The sequence below is a fragment of the Gadus morhua genome, chromosome 3 (genome assembly GCF_902167405.1).
Source record: "Gadus morhua chromosome 3, gadMor3.0, whole genome shotgun sequence".
NCBI lineage: Eukaryota > Metazoa > Chordata > Actinopteri > Gadiformes > Gadidae > Gadus > Gadus morhua.
In genome coordinates this window covers 8,666,063-8,688,743 of record NC_044050.1, presented here as the reverse complement: position 1 = coordinate 8,688,743, position 22,681 = coordinate 8,666,063, and the positions used below count along the sequence as shown (strand labels likewise).

The 22,681-nt window shown below is 44.2% G+C and overlaps 3 protein-coding genes across 4 annotated transcripts; 1 reads left to right on the top strand and 2 right to left on the bottom strand.

Moving 5' to 3' along the window:
* Nucleotides 1–313: 313 nt before the first annotated feature.
* Nucleotides 314–7,805, top strand: hyls1 (HYLS1 centriolar and ciliogenesis associated). Of its 2 annotated transcripts, XM_030350470.1 has the most exons (12): nt 314–463; nt 1,093–1,193; nt 1,349–1,480; nt 1,923–1,996; nt 2,322–2,572; nt 2,704–2,759; nt 4,829–5,025; nt 5,333–5,378; nt 5,476–5,539; nt 6,983–7,064; nt 7,284–7,310; nt 7,593–7,805. In XM_030350470.1, exons 2-12 carry the CDS (start codon nt 1,094–1,096, stop codon nt 7,725–7,727), a joined length of 1,164 nt encoding a protein of 387 aa, XP_030206330.1. In that variant the 5' UTR covers nt 314–463; nt 1,093; the 3' UTR covers nt 7,728–7,805. The 2 variants fall into 2 exon arrangements, with proteins under 2 accessions (XP_030206330.1, XP_030206329.1); XM_030350469.1 differs by lacking the exons at nt 314–463; nt 1,093–1,193; nt 1,349–1,480; ... (1 more) ...; nt 2,322–2,572; nt 2,704–2,759 and adding an exon at nt 2,776–4,342.
* On the bottom strand, nt 7,741–11,771 carry mrpl4 (mitochondrial ribosomal protein L4). Its single transcript, XM_030350479.1, has 9 exons — nt 11,528–11,771; nt 11,368–11,449; nt 10,690–10,861; nt 10,158–10,209; nt 9,801–9,918; nt 9,049–9,155; nt 8,515–8,624; nt 8,066–8,139; nt 7,741–7,981 (listed from the first exon to the last, which is right to left on the bottom strand). The coding sequence occupies exons 1-9, from the start codon at nt 11,573–11,575 to the stop codon at nt 7,836–7,838; spliced, it is 909 nt and encodes a 302-aa protein (XP_030206339.1). The 5' UTR covers nt 11,576–11,771; the 3' UTR covers nt 7,741–7,835.
* Nucleotides 11,772–11,954: 183 nt separating this feature from the next.
* Nucleotides 11,955–22,514, bottom strand: si:ch211-69b7.6 (neuroblast differentiation-associated protein AHNAK). Its single transcript, XM_030350446.1, has 5 exons — nt 22,147–22,514; nt 20,755–20,807; nt 20,244–20,364; nt 19,880–20,049; nt 11,955–19,752 (listed from the first exon to the last, which is right to left on the bottom strand). The coding sequence occupies exons 2-5, from the start codon at nt 20,755–20,757 to the stop codon at nt 12,463–12,465; spliced, it is 7,584 nt and encodes a 2,527-aa protein (XP_030206306.1). The 5' UTR covers nt 20,758–20,807; nt 22,147–22,514; the 3' UTR covers nt 11,955–12,462.
* Between the last annotated feature and the right edge of the window lie 167 nt (nt 22,515–22,681).

Below are 22,681 nucleotides of genomic sequence, written 5' to 3'. Positions count from 1 at the left end.
CCAAAAGGGAAGGACATTTTCTCAACAGAAGGTGGGATTTGTGGGATTTCGTAATGATATCAGAGGGGGTAAAACCCAAAGTTATTAAATCAAATTAACCAATTTACTGGGAGGCTAGACAAATTCAATACAAAAAAATATTCCGAATCGTTTCATGAATAGTAATTTCAACCTTCATATTAACTTTCGAATACGTTTCGATTTTTGTAAATCATTTTGGCTATTTGTTTAGTTTTATGGAATAGTATGATAGCATTATAACTTTTAATTCACGGATTCGCCTGCCTGTTTTGACGTGGCGCTGTTTCCCGCTGTCCAGATCGTGGCGTCATCAAGAAGAAGAAAGGAAAGCAGGGCGTCGTTTGAAAGCATTTTAACGGTTGTTGTTGTCCTAGCTACCTAGCATGGCGACCACGGACTTTTAACTATTTTGAAACACTAGCGGTGTGTGTACACTGTACAGGTAGGAAAACTTCACTTTATCTAAACCAACTTAGTTGTGTGTATGTCTGTGTGTGTATACGTAAGTGTGTGTGTGTGTGTGTGTGTGTGTGTGTGTGTGTGTGTGTGTGTGTGTGTGTGTGTGTGTGTGTGTGTGTGTGTGTGTGTGTGTGTGTGTGTATGTATGTAAACACAGACAGATGGATAGATATAGATATATTTACACACACACACACACACACACACACACACACACACACACACAATATATCTATATAGATAGATACACACACACACAAACCATGTGTGTGTGTGTGTAATATTATTATTATTATTATATATGTGTGTGTGTAATATGTGTGTGTCAGTGTATATAATAAATATATGTGTTTGTGTGTGTGAATGGTAGTGTGTCGGTGACTGTGTAATACATATATATATTTGTGTGTAATAAATTAATAAATGTGTGTGTGTGTGTGTGTGTGTGTGTGTGTGTGTGTGTGTGTGTGTGTGTGTGTGTGTGTGAATATATCTAGAATGTGTGTCGTGACTGTGTGTAATATATGTATATTTGTGTCTGCGTGCGTAACATGTAGATATATTTTTTTGTCAGTGTGTCTAATTAATGTTGATACATTTGTGTGTTTGTAGGATGGATAGCCTGGACTTTTCTGAGGATGAGATTCAGGAACAGTTGGCGGTCCTCGGATACAGAAATATTCCTCAACACAGATTGAGGGAATTTAAACGAGGTGTGCATCATCGGGCCCCATCACCTCAAAGTGTCCCCTATCACACAGAGTGTATTTGTCACCTATCACAAAGAGTGATAGGTGACATATTCATGTTTATATGTGTTGGTATTACATACCATAGTGGTTTAACTCCTAATTATTCTTTACATTAGACCTGGACGAGCTGATCCAACAGAAGAAGTTAAAGATCCTTGATTCCTCCAGGGAGCTCAACTTCAGCAACCGGTCTCAGCTGGGGGCGAATCACATCACAACCAGCCCACCAGCGTACACTAAGGAGACTGGTAAGGGAATGGATTATTTTTGAGTTTTACTTACTGGCGTATCTTATAACTTGTGTGTATGTGTCCAGCAATGTCCATATGAGCCCACAATGTTGTTTATCTTTCTTCTGACAAATGTAATTATTGTAAGTCGCTTTGGATAAAAGCGTCTACTTAATTCCCTAAATGTAAATGTACATTGCTGTGCTGTTAGCGTTTAGCATCATTCTCTTCTCAGTGTAGTGCATAGCAGCGCTACCCCCATGTTGACCAACACAGGGGGAGACTGAGCTGCTGTGTTTGTGATTGGCTGTTGTGTTACGTCCTACGGCCGTTAAGATCAGGGGGTTGATCGGAGGATGGGGCGGAGGGTTGTTAGCGTTGTTTATTAGGATAAGGCATGGTGATGCATGGGAGGAATGAGCACCTGATTCACACTTGGACTGACTTGTTCTTTTGCCAGGGCCTCAGTGCTTCCCCAGCTGGTCTGGCGAAGGATCTATCCTCAACGCTGGAACCGGGGACCACCACAGAGAGGTACGAAGAGGCCTTTCATTAAGTATATAACCAAGGCTCTTTGGTTGATTCACTTCTGGGATTTCAATCCGGAGAATGAATGTCCCTTTAATCTACTGAAAGACCCATAATTAGTTTAATAGTAAATTAAACATTTGTGGAGATACACTAATAAAAGTTTGTATCTAGTTACTAGATACATATATCTAGTAACAGTACATATACTAGATTCTAGTATATCTAGGACTAGTTCAAAGGAAGACCCCTAGTTTGGTGTCTCCTAAGGGGTGCTGGCTGTTAGGGTACAGGAGACCAGAAGACTAATAGTTGTGATATTCCTACACAGGTGCTCTCTTCCTGGCGTCTGAACCAAGAGCCGGACCCCCAGGACTCCTATGCTCGCTACACGGTGGCCCCCAGGACCCTACGGCCCTCCGAGGCCCCCCACAGGCTCCACCTGCTGCCGGACCCTGGGACACATGAATCACCGGTGCCTTCAGACCCCGGCTCAGACCGCCTGTCTCATCCCACGAGCCAGGCATCCAGCCCAGAGGGAGGGGGCCAGGGGAAACCCTTCATCACCAGGAAGGTCCTGAGGTAATAACACACATGTCGTGACATTAGGGAAGGGAGGTTGCTCTTGATGTTTGAACACATCGTAGTCCTAGCTCTTAAAAACGTCAATCTGTCGTGTCGCTAACCGTGTAAAATGCCTTGTCTTTCCATAGAAAGCACAAGGGACAATTCTTTGTTTGCAACGAATCCGTTCACAGCGAAGATTCAGGTAAAAAACCCACTTTTTTCACAAATCAAATTAGCATTCTGAACCCCGGGACACATGATCAATAGTCTTACAATGAGGCTCAAATTTATTTGTAGTGCTTTGTATCCTCCTCTTCACTCCGGGAGAACTCCTCCGAAACCTGTCTGGTGCCCTTTCTTACTCTGTGGCACCAGTGGTTGCAGCTCCCAGGACATCTAATTAGAGGGTTGCTAAGAGTTCACAAGGCTAGAAGGACAACATACTCTGGTGGCGCTCATGGGTGCAGCTCCCAGCCGCCACCAGCAGATGGAGCCGTCTCTCGGACCTGCCGGCTCATTGGCCTAATCCTCTTAAGATGCCCTCTCCAGAGCCATCTGGACGGCTCCTGCTCAGACCAGCTACTCTCTCTTTCTCTGCCTGGGCCGCTATGTACAAGCTGTGTCCCGGCGCCGACGAGGAGAGCAGCGGGAACGACCGCTCCTCTCTCCACTCCTCCTCCTTCTGGTCCGACGGAGAGGAGGAGCTAGAGGTCGTGGAGCGGGCGGGTCGTGGGGAAGGCTCGGCAGCGGCACCAGGCTCTGTGAGCGCTCCATTGAACCCGGCGGTGACATCAGCCGACCCTCCACCCGCCGGCCAATTGGAGAGCAGGGGCCACACCGGAGACTGTTCACATGGGAGCGTGGGTGAAGAGGATGGTGACGATGAAGATGGCAGTGACGATGAAGATAGTGTTTCTGATGAAATTGATGTGGAAGGTTATGAAGATGGCAGTGATGATGAAGGTAGTGGTAGTGATGAAGAAGATGCCGGTGGGGATAAAGATGTTGGCAGTGATGATGAAGACAGTGGAGCCGATGATGATGATGGCAGTGTTGACGATGACTGTGGTGGCGGGGACGATGAGGAGAATGGCCTTGACGGTGATGAAGCTGACGGTGGCGGTGTGAGTGACAGTGTTGTTGAGGATGAAGATGACGGTGACAAAGGGCTGGCTGGTGAGAACCGCGGCAGCCCCGCCCCGAGTCACCTGACATCCGGGTACGGGACGTACAGACCGGACTCGGTCGGTAAGGACACGGAGGCCGGCACCATCGCGGAGTTCGACGGGGAAACCCTGGCAGGAGACGAGAGCGACGAGGAAGACCTCTACCGCTTCTACTGCGGGGACCCCTCCCCCCCACCCCACCTCCAGCCCACCCGGCCAATGCCACGCTCACCCGACCCAAGTGAGGCCCTGTCCGGGATGGGGCATCGCAGCCAACCTGGCCTCGAAGAAGAGGAGTGGAGAGGAGAAGAAGACAGGAAGTGTCCAGCGCCAGACGGGAAGTATTCAGCCGATCAACGCGAGGATCCTCCTCCCCCGCAGGCTGGCGTCGGTGAACAGTGCCCCTGGAGGTCAGAGGGAGACGAGTGCCGCAGTGGGTCTGCGCTAGCGGAGCGCTGGACAGACAGACGGGACCAGCAGACGGAGCAGGAGCCGGAGCCGGAGCCGGAGCCGGAGCTAGGGGCGTTCAGTAGCAACACGGAGATCCGCTTCATCGACTCCCACCCGGAGCCTGGCTGTGCTGGAGCCTTGTGGGATAGCCTGGGACCCAGAGACCCGGGTACACACCAGCCCTCCTGGGTCGACCACGGAGGAATCATTATTTAAAATGTTATGGACAGCAGAGTTTGACCACAAAAACTATAATTTAGACAGTTGTGGTCTAGTCCTGGGCCCTGCTGCTGACTGTTCTGAGGTGTTCTGGTCTCATTTCCTGCTGAAGACATGATGATGATGATGATGATGATGATGATGATGATGATGATGATAATGATGAGGTCAACTGAACAGGAGGTGCCCTGACGGAGTTCAATAGACATATTTTCATGTCTATATTTAACTGGTGTAGCTCGTTATAAACCATGAGGGTCTTCATTGATAGAGCGGTCCTTTCCACGATGGACCCTCCATGCTGTGTTCTGATGACCTTTACCCCCCACACTCGCATCTCTTCTGGGTGTGAGACAGTATGGTGGGGAGGATGAGATGTGTAAGAACTGAAGGAGTCTCATGCTGCTGAGCTTATGGTGACCTCTGAACCCTTTAGATGTCAGCAGCCTAGAGGAGAGGCTCGGAGGTCTGCGGGTGGCTACCGCATCGGCCCATCGCCATGGCGGTGACGGCGACGAGGAGACGGAGAACGAGGACGTCACCGGCCAGAGCGATGACGTCACGAGCCAGAGCGACGGGCGCAGCTCGTCCGGCCTCTCGCTCACCGCCTTCGAGTCGTTTGTCAGAGACATGGTGGGTAACCACGACGATCTGGCCGGACTCAAGACAAAGCAGCTATACCTTTGGTTCAGCTACCTTCATCTCATGTGTTATCGTCTTGGTTCAATGCATCTTACTCAGCTTGGACTATCTGCCAACTTTTCCGAACAAAATCTTAAAATGTGTTAGTCCTTTGTTAGTTCAGCTTTAGTTGGTCATCTTTATTTATCTGAAATGTGTCTGTTAATCCGATTTCATTTCCATTGTTATTTTTAGCTAAAGTCTGGAGTCCTTTATGATCCTAAGTATAATGAGCATGATGTTCTGTCTCCTTGCTCAGGTCCGAATGCAGACAGAGAGGGCGCTGAAACCCAGACCCAAGTCTTGTAAGTGACACACAGAGCAAGATGCATGCATCAACATACATTCCTCAGAATTAATGTGATCAATCATTCTCATTGATCAATCATCCTCATTGATCAGTCATCCGCCCGGTGCTGGGACACCCTCACACCAGGAACCTGAAGAAGATGGACCCTTTGACCAGGTAACGCCCCCACCTTTACTGTAATGCCTCTACCTTCACTGGTTCTCTATGGTACTACTGCAGTTATGTCCGTTTTTTGATTCTAGTGTCGTTCTACTGCAGGTACATTAAAGGAGACATATTATGGTATTTTCCCAACAAGTAAACATTGTATTTGAGTTCCAGAAAACATGTTTTTGAAGCTGTTGGACTCCTGGAGCTCTATCTATATAATATAATATAATATAATATAATATTATATATGGGTATTTACATAGTATTATATCTAATATCACGGCCAAAAGCTATGTGCGCCTTGGATGATATTATGAATCATTAAGACTGCGTCTGACATCTCTGGTACTTCCACAACAAGTAAAGACTCGTAGTGGGGGATATCTCGGCCATGGTTGAGAAGAATTGGGGGAGAGGAACTTTGGCTTTGACTCTCTGAAGTCCATGAACCGCGACATGGAGGAGAAAGGGATTGTGCTGCCGGGCTGCCGCCGAGTTCCCCCCGCCAGAGCTGCTCGTCCACTGGTCCACAAAATCGTAGCTATGGTCTGATTGGAGGGGAGTGGGGAAGTGGGAGGTAATATTCAAGTGTGCCCCCTTACTACGTAGGAGGGGGCGCCGAAACTGACTCGCTCGTTTGGTAACTGTAGGCGGGGTATCTTCAGAAATGCATACCTCACTCAAAAATTCATGTGCAGACTTTTTTCAAAGTTTGTATGCGTGTGGGACCCAAAACAACATCCAAATCCCTGGAAAAGTGTTGTTTTCATAATATGTCCTCTAGTGTGGTTCTACTGCAGGTATATTAACTCTAGTGTGGTTCTCAATGGTTCTACTGCAGGTATATTGACTCTAGTGTGGTTCTACTGCAGGTAAATTAACTCTAGTATGGTTCTACTGCAGGTAAATTAACTCTAGTACGGTTCTCAATGGTTCTACTGCAGGTATATTAACTCTAGTGTGGTTCTACTGTAGGGAATATTAACTCTAGTGTGGTTCTACTGTAGGTATATTAACTCTAGTATGGTTCTACTGCAGGTATATTAACTCTAGTGTGGTTCTACTGTCGGTATATTAACTCTAGTGTGGTTCTACTGTAGGTATATTAACTCTAGTGTGGTTCTACTGTCGGTATATTAACTCTAGTGTGGTTCTACTGTCGGTATATTAACTCTAGTGTGGTTCTACTGTCGGTATATTAACTCTAGTGTGGTTCTGTCGGTATATTAACTCTAGTGTGGTTCTACTGTAGGTATATTAACTCTAGTATGGTTCTCAATGGTTGTCCTGTAGGTATATTAACTAGTGTGGTTCTCCATGGTTCTACTGCAGGTATATTAACTAGTGTGGTTTTCCATGGTTCTACTGCAGGTATATTAACTAGTGTGGTTCTCCATGGTTCTACTGCAGGTATATTAACTAGTGTGGTTCTCCATGGTTCTACTGCAGGTATCTTCAGTACAAACAGGAGTGGGACATGTTCAAGGTTCCAGGGGAGAAGGACCGGAAAGCGCTGCGCTGGGAGATCAGGGTACCAGTCCTACTAAACAATGTTGAGATGCTATGTACAGCCTTCATGTCTTTAAGAAGTCCCTAGGTTCCTAGAGGTCTAGACACCAGTGCCTGGTGGTTCAAACAAACATTTCTGTGGATATTTAATGAATTTAAATGTAGTTAAGTGGTAAATCAGGCTTGTTATATTTCTCCTCTGCTCCAACATGTTATGTTAACATAATTCTTCTGTTCTCAGGAGCAGCTGGCCTACCAAGCTCCACCAGTGAGTATGACTTACATTAACATGGGATTCGTCGTTTTACAGGCCCCTTATTTATGTGTGGCTGAGCCCTTTCAAAATCGATTCACCGGTGAAATCTATCCAGATGAATGATGGGTGCGGTCAGTCCATCATTCATCTGGGTAGACACTCACCAGTGGATTGATGGAAATGGCTTTATGACCAGCCTCACACCAGGTTGTATAATAGGTTTCAATTTGAAGGCAACCTGTTCTTGGTAGTCAAGTCCTGTACTGTTCATCTAAACGTGTCCTCCTCTGTTAGGCGCGGCCACGGCGGGCCTACGTACCCAACTCCTACGTCGTCCCCACGGACAAAAAACGCTCGGCTCTGCGCTGGGAGGTCAGGAACGACCTCGCCAACGGACTGCTTCCGCCCAAACAAAACTACCGCTTTTAAAAACACACCCACCTTTTATACTGTTTTTATAAGCACATGGTTTATTTATTCACAAATGTATTAAAGACATGACTGACACTGGATTGTTTAATTTAACATGTTGGCGGGTCAAGGGAGGTCTGAGTAGGGCATCTTGAAGGGGTACAGGGGGGTGTAGCGCTCGTCGTGCCACAGCAGCTTGCTCTCCAGGAAGCGCACGGCGGCCAGCGTCAGAACCACGGCCTCGTGTTTCAGCATGCTGTGCACGTTCAGCCCTGAGGAGACACAAGTCATGCAAACGTTGCACCAAGTTTTACCTTGCATACACATGCCGGTGTAGAACTAGGGCGAAAACGTACCGATGGCTGGGATGATGTTGACCGTCTTGAGGTTGGCGGTGGCCTGCAGAAGGTTTTCTGGAAGCTCGTCACATCTGGGAGGACAGAAAAGTGCATTCATCTAGGATCAAGCAGTCCTATCCCTGCTTGCTGCAAAATAATTGTTCAGAACAAAAAGGAAGCGAAACGTTCCCCTCTCAGCCAGATTTGAGATTGTCTGCCATTAGACAACCTGAGACAAGCTTTTTATAGAACTCCATCCCATAATGGAATGTAGTTCAGTCTTTTGGGTGATTTAACTCATTGGAGGTTCTGGGTTTGAGCCCACATCTGAATCCTAGAGGGAGATGCCCCAATATTCCCCCTCCCTGCTCTAATGTATCTGATTCACTGTAAGAAAAATTCAACTATGATGTTAAACCCCTGGTTGGATCTGCTGAAAGATTAGGACGTGGAAGTCTGGTACTCACGCGTCTACGATGAGCAGCGACTGCCCCCAGTGTCTCTGTCTGAGGAGGTCCAGGATGTACTGGGGGTCTGGTGTGGGCAGGTCCAGAGACTCCACCACGTAGAGGTAGTCCTGTAGGAGCCACCACACCGTGAGCAGAGCTGAATTACTACCACTTCTCTGTAGTCCAGTTCACATTAAGCAGACATTTTGGAGTGAGGCCGGGAACAATGGGAACATAGCATAAATTCTGGGGTAGCAACATATGATTCAATTACTGCACCAACAACTGTTTAGAGCTGCTATCGGAAAGGTGAACTGATCGGTGGAGGGCTTCAACCTAGAACCTCAGAATGCCCTTACTACTAGACCCTAGAGGGGGCTGATAAACACTTCAGCAGAAAGCATATGCTCAATGACATAAAAAATCGTAAAACCATGTGACATTAAAATAGAAATGCTCACAGCAGCAGAGTTCAGACCGTGTCTTGTGCCAGAATACAACCCTGAATCACTGCTTTACCCACACTAGTCATGCTACTAGCTAGCTCCTTACCTGAGCCAGCTTGGAGCTCAGCGCCACCTTGAGGCCCATCACGCGCACCTTCATGGGCAGCATGTAGTAGTAGCTGGTGGGTCCCCGAGGGCCATGGGACACACCCCCTGGGAGAGGAACAATACACCTTAATATACGAACACCTCACATGGCTCAAACAAACACCTCACATATGTAGCAGAGTTGAATCTCTGGTGGGTTAAACCTGCAATATCGGTCCATTCCCGTTTATAATTAGTAAAGAACAGGCAGTAATTGAACACTAGGAATTCAACAACAAAATATATATTGCCTAGATACATCACAAAAAGGATCTGCATTTGAGCCTACAATGTCAAGAACAATGTTATGTTGAAAGTGTTGTGTTATGTGGTCTTATGGCTCAGTGCTCTGATGTTGGCTCATAGTGCAAGCAGCACCTGACTCTGACCACTTTTCACCTGACATGATGCTGAGAGCCAAGGGCCTGACAGGTGTGCAGATCCTTAGCCATCACAAGCCATTTGAAACTGGATCTACTTGTGGGCGTTTCCTCCAATGTAAGATGGATAGACTAAGTCCACAGGGATGTGATCTGAGAGTTGATCTACCCATCATACCACGGGACTCTCCCTAGCGGGTGGATTATTTTAATTGGCTTGTAATGACAAACCCCTCATCCTAAAATAGGTGTCCTTTTAACATCTCCTTAAGACAACATTCTACAACTCTTACACCACTAGTGGAAGAGATTGGTTGCCGTGTCAACTCACCTCCTCTCCACAACGGCGATCGGATGCTGCCAACACGAGCGCGCCCGCTGCCCTTCTGTCGCCATGGTTTCCTCCCACCGCCCCTGACCTCTGACCTCACCTTGGTGTTTGCGTAACTCTAGGGGACAGAAGTTCAACATCTAGTGGACCTTCACTTGTTTTACTATAGGAACTTTGAACTATGAAAGCGTTTTATAAATCATACACTTTGGATGGTCTAGCAGTGGTTAGGGTGTAGGTGTAAAACTAACCTCTACCTGCTCACCATTGAGCTGTTCATTTAATGTTTTGAACTAACTGAGCGTGTTACATTTTAAAATGGAAGAATACTGTAGGTGTGTTACGTTAAGTGCTTACTATTCTCTTGTAGCTCCTCTGCCACACCTCCACCTGGTGGAGGATGTCCAGCCTGCAGGAGAGAGGAGACGTTAGAGCTGATCTGCTGCTCAGCGAAGAGAATGTACCTGAAGTGGACTTCAGGATTTACTTTCATGTTATTCTCAACAGCAAAAACAAAATGATTTAAGCACAATATACTATGTTTTGAGAAAAAGTTACGTTAACTACAAAAATGTAGATCTTCTCATTTTGTTTTACATTAAAAGTCAAACGGTTCTTTGATAGGATGGGCTAACTACGCCTGAACAGAAGAGATGTGATGATTACAAAAAGGTAAAGCTACAGATAGTTCACTCTGTTTTCAAATATGTATGTCACGGTTTTCTTTGGGAAGACAATATTAGTAAATCCATCTTGAAGGAATGTTTGACAGGCCAGCAGTCAAAAAGCTGTGTGTTCCCACAATCACCACAGCCTGGTGAGGTCACTTCCTTTTTTTTCCTGCAGATCAGTGATAGAAAATGATCTGACCAATCAGTGTGAGCTGTACCTGGATGGCACGGCGAACACGTCTGGGTGTAGCTGGGCTAGGCCCACGGGGTCTCCCTGCTGGGCTGCCAAGGACTCCACCCAGGTAAGGAGCGGGCTCAGGTGGGCCGGGACAGACGAGTCACATGTTCTGATGATGGGCAGGGAGGAGTCTGCGGGCGGTGGGGGGCGTTCTAGATAGACAAGTGGGTTAAACTATTTAGCAAATACATCAAATCAGAAACATGCTTTAAAAGTGGATGGATTGGACAATTTCATTTTGAAATCAAACCTTTTAGTGTGTAAATTGATGAGCGTCTGTGAGAGTGATGCTAATGTTTCTAATGTTGTAGTTTCAAACAATTTTATTTGATTTTTTTTTTTTGTCTAGGTTATACTCATATACAAGATTTCTTAAACATACATACACACAAACACACACACAACATATTCCTGAATATTTATCAAGGACCTTACACATGGTTCAACCCCAAATGTCCAGAGCCCAACCTGACAGCTCCTTGAGGAAGAAGCTATCTGAACTCAGCGCAGGTCGCTTTAGACAGTGATATCATTATAATAAGAATAAACAGACAACCATGAGTGGGACTCGTAATTTTGTGTTTATCAAGTAAGAAACACAGCAATTAGCGTTTGATTTGACATTTAATGTGCGTCGTTCTAAAACGTGTTCACGTACTTGTTCTTGAGGGATCCACGAGGTTTGAGGGAAGCCGTAAATTTGAAGGTAACGAACTCTCTCCAGGCATTGATGACATGAACTACAAAGACACGTCCAGCATTCAGAATCAAACATGACAGTGAGTGTCAGTCAAATGAAATAGCAGATCAGTGCTTACCCTTTTAGCGACGCCTCTGCTACACGCCATTACAGATATACGAAGCATTGTGAATGTGCAAGAAGCGTGGTTGTTATATATTAGACTTTATCCTCTTAAAAATCCATTGCAGGTTATACAATTAAATGTTTGTATCAAAAGGTCATGTGGTCCATGCTATGGTGAAGCTGCCTGGATTGTCGCACAATTTTTGCGTCATACAAGGAAACCTGCGCACCCCTAGTGATTAGCAGAGGAACAACAGATCGGAGCTAAAACACAGCAGAGGTCACCCGGTCGGTTTACGTATATAAATATATTTACTTTTATGATTTTACGGTTTACTTATGCGAATAAATATCTAAACAAAATATATCTATAAAAAAAAAGGATGCCTGGGTTTTGGAGACATTTGCTCTGTGGTGCCACTTGATTCAGTGAAGCACAATTTGTTTAATATCATTTTTATTAAAATATATAACAAAATACACTTTAAGTACATACTTATCAGCCAGTTAAAAATATACATTTCAACGTTTATATTTCAATTTTGATAATGAATACAATGCACCTGTAATCCGGTTGGGTTGTTTTTGGTTTGTAAATCGTAAATGAATGTATATTCAGCAAACAAAATGGCAGATTATATTTTACACATACTCTTATTAATACACCCAATTTTAATATTTGGAAATATTCAAGAAATAACTTAAGAACTAAATTTCCAATCCTTAAAAAAACATTTTGTGACATGTCAAATGTTTACATTGAATTCCCAAATGTTTACATTGATGATGACAATGAGTGCAAAAGTACATATTTTATAATACATAACGCAAATATATTGAAGAAATATATACAAAAGGTTTAGCAACAAATATAGGGCAACAAATATGTAACACATGACACATGAAAACTGGCTAACTGTGTTGAGAGATAGTCGTACTCTTTGTCTCCTATATGAGCTTAGAAAACCAGAATGTCGAGCCGTCTTCATTTGCATCTGGAACCTCGAGGTCCATGTTGGGTGGATTGAAGTCGAGTCTCCCCAATGTGTTTGGTCTGCGGTTTTGCATAAGTCCATTTTGCCCTTGTGTGGGGAAAACTGTAACAAAATAACCCTCGTCAGATGGTTTTCTGTGTCCTGTGGGCAGCTTGGCGCTGGGCTGCCTGGTCCTCCTCGGTCCCTCGGCAGACCTTCTGTAAACCTGATGTCTTGGGTCCCGCGGGTCCATATTGAACCCTGCTGGGGAGACTCCATAGCTCTGGCTTAACCCACCCCCTGACTGGTGCCTGGGGGCTGCTACGTTGAAACTCGGACCCCTGAACCCCCCTGAAACCCTGCCCATAGCGGGATCTCGTTGGGGTGCCCTGGACCTGGGGACATGATCCCTTCCAGTGAAGTCATCGATGTCGAGATCATCGATGTTGAGATCAGAACCAAAAACATACGCATTGGGATCAGAACCATGGCGGTTTGGTTGATTGTTGTGGCCGTGACGATCGCCCCTTGGGTGTATCTCAGGAGACATTCTATATTGCAAGTTTACATTGCCATCTAAACCCGGGGTTTTCCTGCCTGTAAGATCTGACCTCTGACCTTTATAAGAGGGCTTGTTATAATGCAGTGCAGGAGCATCAATGTCAAGAACTGGAGCTCTCATGTTGAACTGAGGGCTTTGGATACTGGGCCTCATTCTGTTGAGGTCTACATTTGGAGCACTTAGCATTGGCAGGTTTGGTTGTCGACGAGCTGCATCAAAGTCCATATTAGATCCTGGGCTCCCAAATTGAGGCTGTTTAAATCTTTTATCAGGGAAATCAAGGTCACGTTGAGGAGCCTGGATATTTCCTGAGGGTCTCTTTACATCAATATATCCACCTTGGATCCCTGCTTTTGGCATTTTGACGTTCTTTGGAGAGCCCATGCCTATTTGAGGGGCATTTAGGTTAAATTTAGGTGTGTTCATTTCCCCTTTTGGTAGTGAACCAGAAAGACCCACGTTCTCCCCTTGAGGGGTCCTCATCCGACCAGATGGAGCATTGATTTCAACTTTTGGGCCCTTCAGACCGGGGCCTTTCAATTTAGAAACAGGGAGGTCCATGTCTGGTGCGGTTGCTTTTGGTCGAGAGAAACCGATGTCTGGCATTTTGAACTTCCCCTCTGGAGTGTCTACAGACATATTTGGTAGTCTTGGTGAAGACATATCAAAACTTGGGGCATCCAATTTTGGTCCAGAAAGACCCAAATTAGGCTTTTTAAATTTGCCATCAAAATCACCATCTGGTAATTGAATTACAGCTTTTGGACCTTTAATGTTTGCCATTGGCATGTTGAAATCTACATCTGGACCATCTATGTTGCCATCAATGTCAGGTCCTTTAATGTCGGATAAGCCAATTTTGGGCATTTTCAAGTGGGGCATCTTTAACTTTGTTTTGGGTGAACTAATCCTCACATCTGGAGATTTCACATTCAATTTAGGAGCTTTAAGATCCATTTTTGGCAAGTCCAATTTCGGGGTCTCAATTCCCCCTTCTGGCAATGTACCTGAGAGACCAAATTTGGGCATTTTCAGTTTCCCTGAAGGAGCATTAATGTCAATGTTTGGGGCACTGAGGTCCATGTTGGGCTTTTTGAGATCAAAGTTGGGCATATTGAGGTCTGGGGGATTTATTCCAGCACCAAGTTTAGGACCTGAAACATTGAAATCTGGGGAATTTAGGTCAAAGTCAGGACCATCTAGCTTTGGTCCTGAAAGGCCAAAGTCTGGCATTTTCATATTTGGCTTTTTAAATTTGAATGATGGGCTGTCAAAATCTGCATCTGGCATTTCCAATCCAGCTTTAGGACCTTTGAGGTTGACATTTGGCATACTCATATCTAGATCTGGACCATCGAAGTTGCCACCAACTTGTGGTCCTTTTAGATTTGGGAGGTTAAATTTGGGCATCTTCACCTTAGGCATCTTAAACTTTGTTTTGGGTGAACCAATGTTCATGTCTGGAGTATTCATACCCAATTTAGGACCTTTTAGATCCAATTTTGGCAAGTCCAAGTTCGGGGCCCCAATTCCCCCTTCGGGCAAGCTGCCAGAGAGATCTAACTTGGGCATTTTGAATTTCCCAGAAGGAGCATTCATATCAATGTTTGGGGCACTGAGGTCCATGTTGGGGCTTTTGAGATCAAAATTGGGCATATTGAGGTCTGGGAGATTTATTCCACCACCAAGTTTAGGACCAGAGACATTGAAATCAGGGGACTTAAAGTCAGGGCCATCTAACTTGGGTCCTGAAAGTCCAAAGTCTGGCATTTTCATATTTGGCTTTTTAAATTTGAATGATGGGCTGTCAAAATCTGCATCTGGCATTTCCAATCCAGCTTTAGGACCCTTGAGGTTGACATTTGGCATATTCAAATCTAGATCTGGACCATCGAAGTTGCCGTCAATGTCAGGTCCTTTAATGTTGGGTGATCCAAATTTGGGCATCTTCAAGTGGGGCATCTTAAACTTTGTTTTGGGTGAACCAATGTTCAAATCTGGAGTGTTCACATCCCATTTAGGAGCTTTTAGATCCAATTTTGGCAAGTCCAAGTTCGGGGCCTCAATTCCCCCTTCGGGCAGGCTGCCAGAGAGATCTAATTTAGGAATTTTGAATTTCCCAGAAGGAGCCTTCATATCAATGTTAGGGGCACTGAGGTCCATGTTGGGGCTTTTGAGATCAAAGTTGGGCACATTGAGGTCTGGGAGATTAATTCCACCGCCAAGTTTAGGACCAGAAACATTGAAATCAGGGGACTTAAAGTCAGGACCATCTAACTTGGGTCCTGAAAGTCCAAAGTCTGGCTTTTTCATATTTGGCATTTTCAATTTGAATGATGGGCTGTCAAAATCTGCATCTGGCATTTCCAATCCAGCTTTAGGACCCTTGAGGTTGACATTTGGCATATTCAAATCTAGATCTGGACCACCTATGTTGCCATCAATGTCAGGTCCTTTAATTTTGGGTGATCCAAATTTGGGCATCTTCAAGTGGGGCATCTTAAACTTTGTTTTGGGTGAACCAATGTTCAAATCTGGAGTGTTCACATCCCATTTAGGAGCTTTTAGATCCAATTTTGGCAAGTTTAAGTTCGGGGCCTCAATTCCCCCTTCGGGCAGGCTGCCAGAGAGATCTAACTTAGGAATTTTGAATTTCCCAGAAGGAGCCTTCATATCAATGTTAGGGGCACTGAGGTCCATGTTTGGGCTTTTGAGATCAAAGTTGGGCACATTGAGGTCTGGGAGATTAATTCCACCGCCAAGTTTAGGACCAGAAACATTGAAATCAGGGGACTTAAAGTCAGGACCATCTAACTTGGGTCCTGAAAGTCCAAAGTCTGGCATTTTCATATTTGGCATTTTCAATTTGAATGATGGGCTGTCAAAATCTGCATCTGGCATTTCCAATCCAGCTTTAGGACCCTTGAGGTTGACATTTGGCATATTCAAATCTAGATCTGGACCACCTATGTTGCCATCAATGTCAGGTCCTTTAATGTTTGGTGATCCAAATTTGGGCATCTTCAAGTGGGGCATCTTAAACTTTGTTTTGGGTGAACCAATGTTCAAATCTGGAGTATTCACATCCCATTTAGGAGCTTTTAGATCCAATTTTGGCAAGTCCAAGTTCGGGGCCTCAATTCCCCCTTCGGGCAGGCTGCCAGAGAGATCTAACTTGGGCATTTTGAATTTCCCAGAAGGAGCATTCATATCAATGTTAGGGGCACTGAGGTCCATGTTGGGGCTTTTGAGATCGACTCTGGGCATATTGAGGTCTGGTGTATTTATTCCACCGCCAAGTTTAGGACCAGAGACATTGAAATCAGGAGACTTAAAATCAAAGTCAGGACCATCTAACTTTGGTGCTGAAAGACCGAGATCAGGCATTTTCAAATTTGGCTTTTTAAATTGAAATGATGGGCTGTCAAAATCTACATCTGGCATTTCAAATCCGGCCTTGGGACTCTTAAGGTTGACATTTGGCATATTCATATCTAGATTTGAACCACCTACTTTGCCTTCAATGTCAGGTCCTTTAACTTTAGGTGAGCCAAATCTTGGCATTTTGAACTTGGGCATCTTAAACTTTCCTTTTGGTGAACCAATATTCAAATCTGGAGTATTCACATCCCATTTAGGAGTTTTAAGATCCAATTTTGGCAAGTCCAAGTTCGGGGCCTGAATCCCCCCTTTTGGAAGTGTGCCAGAGAGACCAAAATTAGGCATTTTCAGTTTCCCTGAAGGAGCATTAATATCAAAGTTAGGGCCACTGAGGTCCATGTTGGGGCTTTTGAGATCAACTTTGGGCATATTGACGTCTGGTGTATTTATACCACCGCCAAGTTTAGGACCAGAGACATTGAAATCAGGAGACTTAAAATCAAAGTCAGGACCATCTAACTTGGGTCCTGAAAGTCCAAAGTCTGGCATTTTCATATTTGGCTTTTTAAATTTAAATGATGGGCTGTCAAAATCAGCATCTGGCATTTCCAATCCAGCTTTGGGACCCTTTAGGTTGACATTTGGCATATTCAAATCTAGATCTGGACCACCTATGTTGCCATCAATGTCGGGTCCTTTGAAGTTTGGCGAGCCAAATTTGGGCATTTTCAAATCGGGCATCTTAAACTTTGACTTTGGTGAACCAATGTTCACATCTGGAGTATTTGCATCCAATTTAGGAGCTTTCAGATCCATTTTTGGCCAGTCTAAATTCGGGGCCTCAATTCCCCCTTTTGGCAGTGTGCCAGAGAGATCAAACTTGGGCATTTTGAATCTCCCTGAAGGAGCATTAATATCAATGTTAGGGGCATTGAGGTCCATGTTTGGGCTTTTGTAATCCACTCCGGGCATATTAAGGTCTGGAGGATTTATTCCACCGCCAAGTTTAGGACCAGAGACATTGAAATCAGGGAAGTCAGGACCATCTAACTTTGGTCCTGAAAGTCTTAAGTCTGGCATCTTCATATTTGGCTTTTTAAATTTAAATGATGGGCTGTCAAAATCCGCATCTGGCATTTCCAATCCAGCTTTAGGGCCTTTGAGGTTGACATTTGGCATATTCAAATCTAGATCTGGACCACCTATGTTGCCGTCAATGTCAGGTCCTTTAATGTTGGGTAATCCAAATTTTGGCATCTTCAAGTGGGGCATCTTAAACTTTGCTTTGGGTGAACCAATGTTCACATCTGGAGTATTCACATCCAATTTAGGAGCTTTAAGAACCAATTTGGGCGTGTCCAAGTTCGGGGCTTCAATTCCCCCTTTTGGCAGTGTGCCAGAGAGATCAAACTTGGGCATTTTGAATTTCCCTGAAGGAGCATTCATATCAATGTTAGGGCCACTGAGGTCCATGTTGGGGCTTTTGAGATCAAGTCTGGGCATATCGAGGTCTGGTGTATTTATTCCACCGCCAAGTTTAGGACATGAAACATTAAAATCAGGGGATTTGAAGTTAAAGTCAGGACTATCTAACTTTGGTGCTGAAAGACCGAAATCTGGCATTTTCAAATTTGGCTTCTTAAAATTAAATGACGGGCTGTCATAATCAGCATCTGGTATTTCTAGCCCTCCTTTGGGACCCTTTATGTTGACATTTGGTATATTCACATCTAGATCTGAACCATCTATGTTGCCATCAATGTCTGGTCTTTTTAGGTTTGGGAGATTTGGCATCTTAAATTTGGGCATATCAAACATTCCTTTGGATGATCCCATGTTAAGATCTACTTTTGGAGCTTTAAGATCCATGTTTGGTAAATCCATAGCAGGAGCCTTTATGTTTGGACCACTGAGGCTCAGGTCTGGTGATTTCAATGTTGGTGTATTGATGTTCAGGTCAGGAGCATTCAAGTCAAAATTAGGCATGCTCTGTGAGGGCATTTTGAATTTCCCTTTGGGTAAATCAGCGTTCATGTCTGGAGCATGCAGGTCTAGATTAGGAGCTGTGAGATCAATGGTTGGTGTGTCAATTCCAGAAAACTCTAAACCCTGAATCTTTGGAGATTTTGCACTTGCATTTATATCCACATCTCTTTTCTTTGGTAATGTACCAAATAATTTGAATTTGGGTTTTTTGACCTTAGCAGAGGGAGCACTTACTTTTGCTGAGGGCACTTTCATCTCCATATCGGTGTTAACATTTAGCTTGGAGAGATTTACATTAGGCAACTCATAGTCAGGAACTTCTACTTTTGATCCAGACAATCCAAAACTGGGCATTTTCAAATCTGGCATTTTGAAATTTCCAGAAGGGGTACCAATATCCATACTCGGTTGCTTGAGTTTAGTTGACTCGTAATCAAGGTCAATGTCAGTTTCCAGATATCCAGCTTTATTCTTTCCTAAGCTGATATCTGGCCCCTGTAGATCTCCACTATAACCACCTTCTTGTGCTTCGGGGCTAGAGAGACCAAAGTTGGGAATCTTGAACCTTGGTGTGTTCTGGCCTGCGTTGATGTCCAGCCCTGGAGTATTAACAGTTTTGAGACTGAAGTCAGGTGATTTGAGGTCAGCATCAATATTGAGATCTGGTCTTTTGCCTGACAGCCCAAATGAAGGCATCTTGAATTCTCCAGAGGGTGAATCAAGATCTAAATCAGGTTTTTTTAGGTCTACCGTGGACCTTGTCACTGTAGGCAACTCAAAGTTATGTAAACCCATATTAGGGTTGTCCACATTTAGGGGAGGATTCCTAAGTTTCTTGGAAGGTCTGACATGAATAGCACCTGAAGAGATTTCTGGGACATTTATATCTGTCTGTCTGGTTATGGCTCCATTAAGACCCAGGTCTGGAATATTAAATCTTGGCATTTTTAATGATTTTTTAGATCCTTCAATTTCTATTTTTGGTGCATTGCCGTCAAAGGTTGGGTCACTGATCTTACCCTCGGTCGGATATATTTCCAAACCAGGAAGACTTCCATTGGAATGACGCAAGTTTAGTTCAGATTTAGTTTTCAAATTGAGGTTTCCGTCTGCTGTCGGTGTGTCCATTCTGGGAGTCTTTGTTTTGAGTAATCCAAAATCAACGCCAAGCCGAGGAATTCCACTGTCAGTCTTATGGCTTAAATTGGATAACTCCGGTCTGCTTCCTTGAGGGTGTCGCACTCCATCGCTGGAACCACCCACACCTCCATGGCCATCCCTCATGAACCTCTTGATCTTTGCATTGTAGAGTCGGCTATAGGAGTCGTTCAGCATCTGGAACAGAAAGACCCCTTTTTTGACAATTTGACCATACATTTATCTGACATATACATGATTTAGTGACAGTGGTTTACCATGTCCCCTTTAGCAGTGACTTTATCATGGGATTAATTGGACTAACCTCTCCTGGGCCCTTGGAGACTGAATCCAGGTTGCCGAGACTCTTGCTCATGTTGTTCTTGGTGAGGACTTGCATGTTGTTGTTAAATGGTTCCATCAGCTTCAGTACTTTCAAAACCTCCTCTTTGGACAGGTCATCGAAATTAATCGATGCACCCACAATTTCATCCCCTGCAATTCAAACATTATGTGGTCACAAAAGGTTGCTTGGAGTTTTCAAGGTCTCTTATTGTATATATATGTATGCATACCACAAATATAAGCATATAACATACATATTTCTTAAACAAGGTGATAACATTTGGTTTATAAAAGCCACTGTTCATCAGACTCGTTTTCATGGCAAACAACATCAGTGTTCCTACCTTGGTGGAGCCCCTGATTGGAGGAGGACCCAACGCCAATGCTTGAGACGACCAGTCCCCCGCTTGCGGACTCCTCCAGGGTGAGGCCGTCCGACATACTCCTCCCTCGCCGATGAGTTGGCTTGGAAACAGAAGAACATGTCGTTTAAAACACCCATCCATTTAACGCTGAACAGGAACTCCATCATTTCATCATTCATAGAGTGCTTTTTACAACAATTCAAAATAAATAACACAAAAAGGAAACTAAATAATGAGAATTCACACATACATTGATCCATTACTTAATAAAAAAGTGTAATAGTGTACATTAAAAACGTTCTATTATTAAAAAAAAAAGTTACAAATATTGACAGATTGTTCAGATTGACTGTTCCAGAGGTGCGGACGCCAAATGCTGCCTCCCTGTAGGTATCAGTGACCGGTGCCCTGAGGAGCGATGAGGAGGCCAGAGGGGGCGAGCATATTCAAGCACATCTTGACACCATGACACTCTGTTAGGCTTTCATACCATGATCTCTGTCTTCTGCTACTGTGGTGGGGATGAATCCATCTGCATTCAACCTGCAGGAGTCAAAGGCCGAACATTCAGTGCGCAGCTAGCACAAGACATATGAGCATTGAAGAGCTGGAGGGACTAGAAGTAAATAAATGTCGATTCAATAGAGGTGGATCCATCAATTGAGTAGAGGTTCAATAGATTATTGACAAAAATACTGAACATCAAGTACTGGACACTGTTTTGAGATATCAGAGGCATTCTGAAGGAATTCCAAGTTACTCCCTTGGAACAGGTCGAACCAGGACTGGACCCCACCCTCTCATTCCTGGGGTAGGACCGGTACTGGCGCACCCTGTCTTTAATTGATAGTCACATGACAGTGTGATGTCTGAATAAATGATTACTGAAGGTTCAGGCTTTGACTCAACAACAGAAAGACCAGTGAAACCAACTACTGAAGCTGTTTACCATTCAAGTACTTGAATGGTAAACAGCTTCAGGTGGTGGTTTCACTGATAGCAATAGTATTATTACTAACGTTATTCTAACGGCTATTCTGCAAAGCTAAATTCTGACAGACCAAAACACTCGACGACTGCAAGTAATGCAAGGATATTTAGTAATTTTCTTAGCAACAGAGTGTGATAGTTCAGCAAATGAGTTTGAGTCTGTTTTTCACAGCTTCAGTAACTATTTGTGTTTTCCATGATTTCCATTAACAGCTTGAACTGAAACCGTTTGTTTAATATTGCAGTATATATGCTATTGTGGTTAACAATCAAAAGTGTTCTTTAAAGATCTAATATCTTGGTTTTCCTTTACTAAGAGTACCAGAATCATGTGACAGTTATAGCTAACACCAGAGCTATAGCTAACAACAGAGTTATAGCTAACACCAGTTAGTTATGACCAGTGTTGTTTACATTTAGAAGCCCCAAGCAGTACAAGTATAGTATGTATTATAATATTATACTATTATAAGTTAAATACTAGTTCCGAATAAAGTAAATGTACAATATGTGTGTTATATTATGTATCATAATCCTAGCAGAATATTCTAGTGTTTAGGAGCATTATAATATGTATTATAGTACTATTATAATTTATTATTCTAATTCTAGTTCAGAGCATAGTATTCAAGATTATATTATAATATTATATTATTATATTATGCATTATAATAACAGCTCAGAACATTATAGTATGTATTTCAATGCTAGTCCGGAGTATTGCAGTGTTTAAGAGTATCAAAGAAAGCAGTTTGACAACTCCAGGCTTGACCGATACTACCAACATGACGTCGTCATTCTCAGGCAATAAAGTTTAAAGTCCAGCAGATATACCTGCACTATAAACGCATGTACAGACACACAATGTGAGGGAAAGACGTGGTACTCTCACCTGAGGCCTGGGGTCTTCCTGGGGTTCGGATGATGGCAGGATGCTGTGTGTCGGGTGTGCGCCTACACGTCTCTGTGCCTCCCATAGTGATCTGCACACTGACAGCGGCTCAGCATCGCTCCACTCTCAGAGCTGGAGAAGAAAAACCGGTTTGGCCTCATACATCCCGCCTGTGGCCAACCGTGTACACAAACACCCGCCCTCATCAGTGGACACACCCATAACACACGTGAGCATACTCGCACGATCCAGCTGTTTATGTCAGTAACGCATATACATGCAACCACAGACTTTAGTCGCTTCCTCACAAGTATAGAACACACACACACCAACACCCACACCCACAAACACACCCCCAGACACACCTAGTATTGGGACACACAACTTTAACAACACTTAATTCAGGAGACAACGCCTTCATGGAGAAAAAAAAAAACACCAACAGAGCACACCTCGCATCAGGGCGTACACACGGAAGCGCACGTGAAGATATGCTGACAAGTTCCAGGTGGGTGGGGCAGCCATTTAGTCTCAG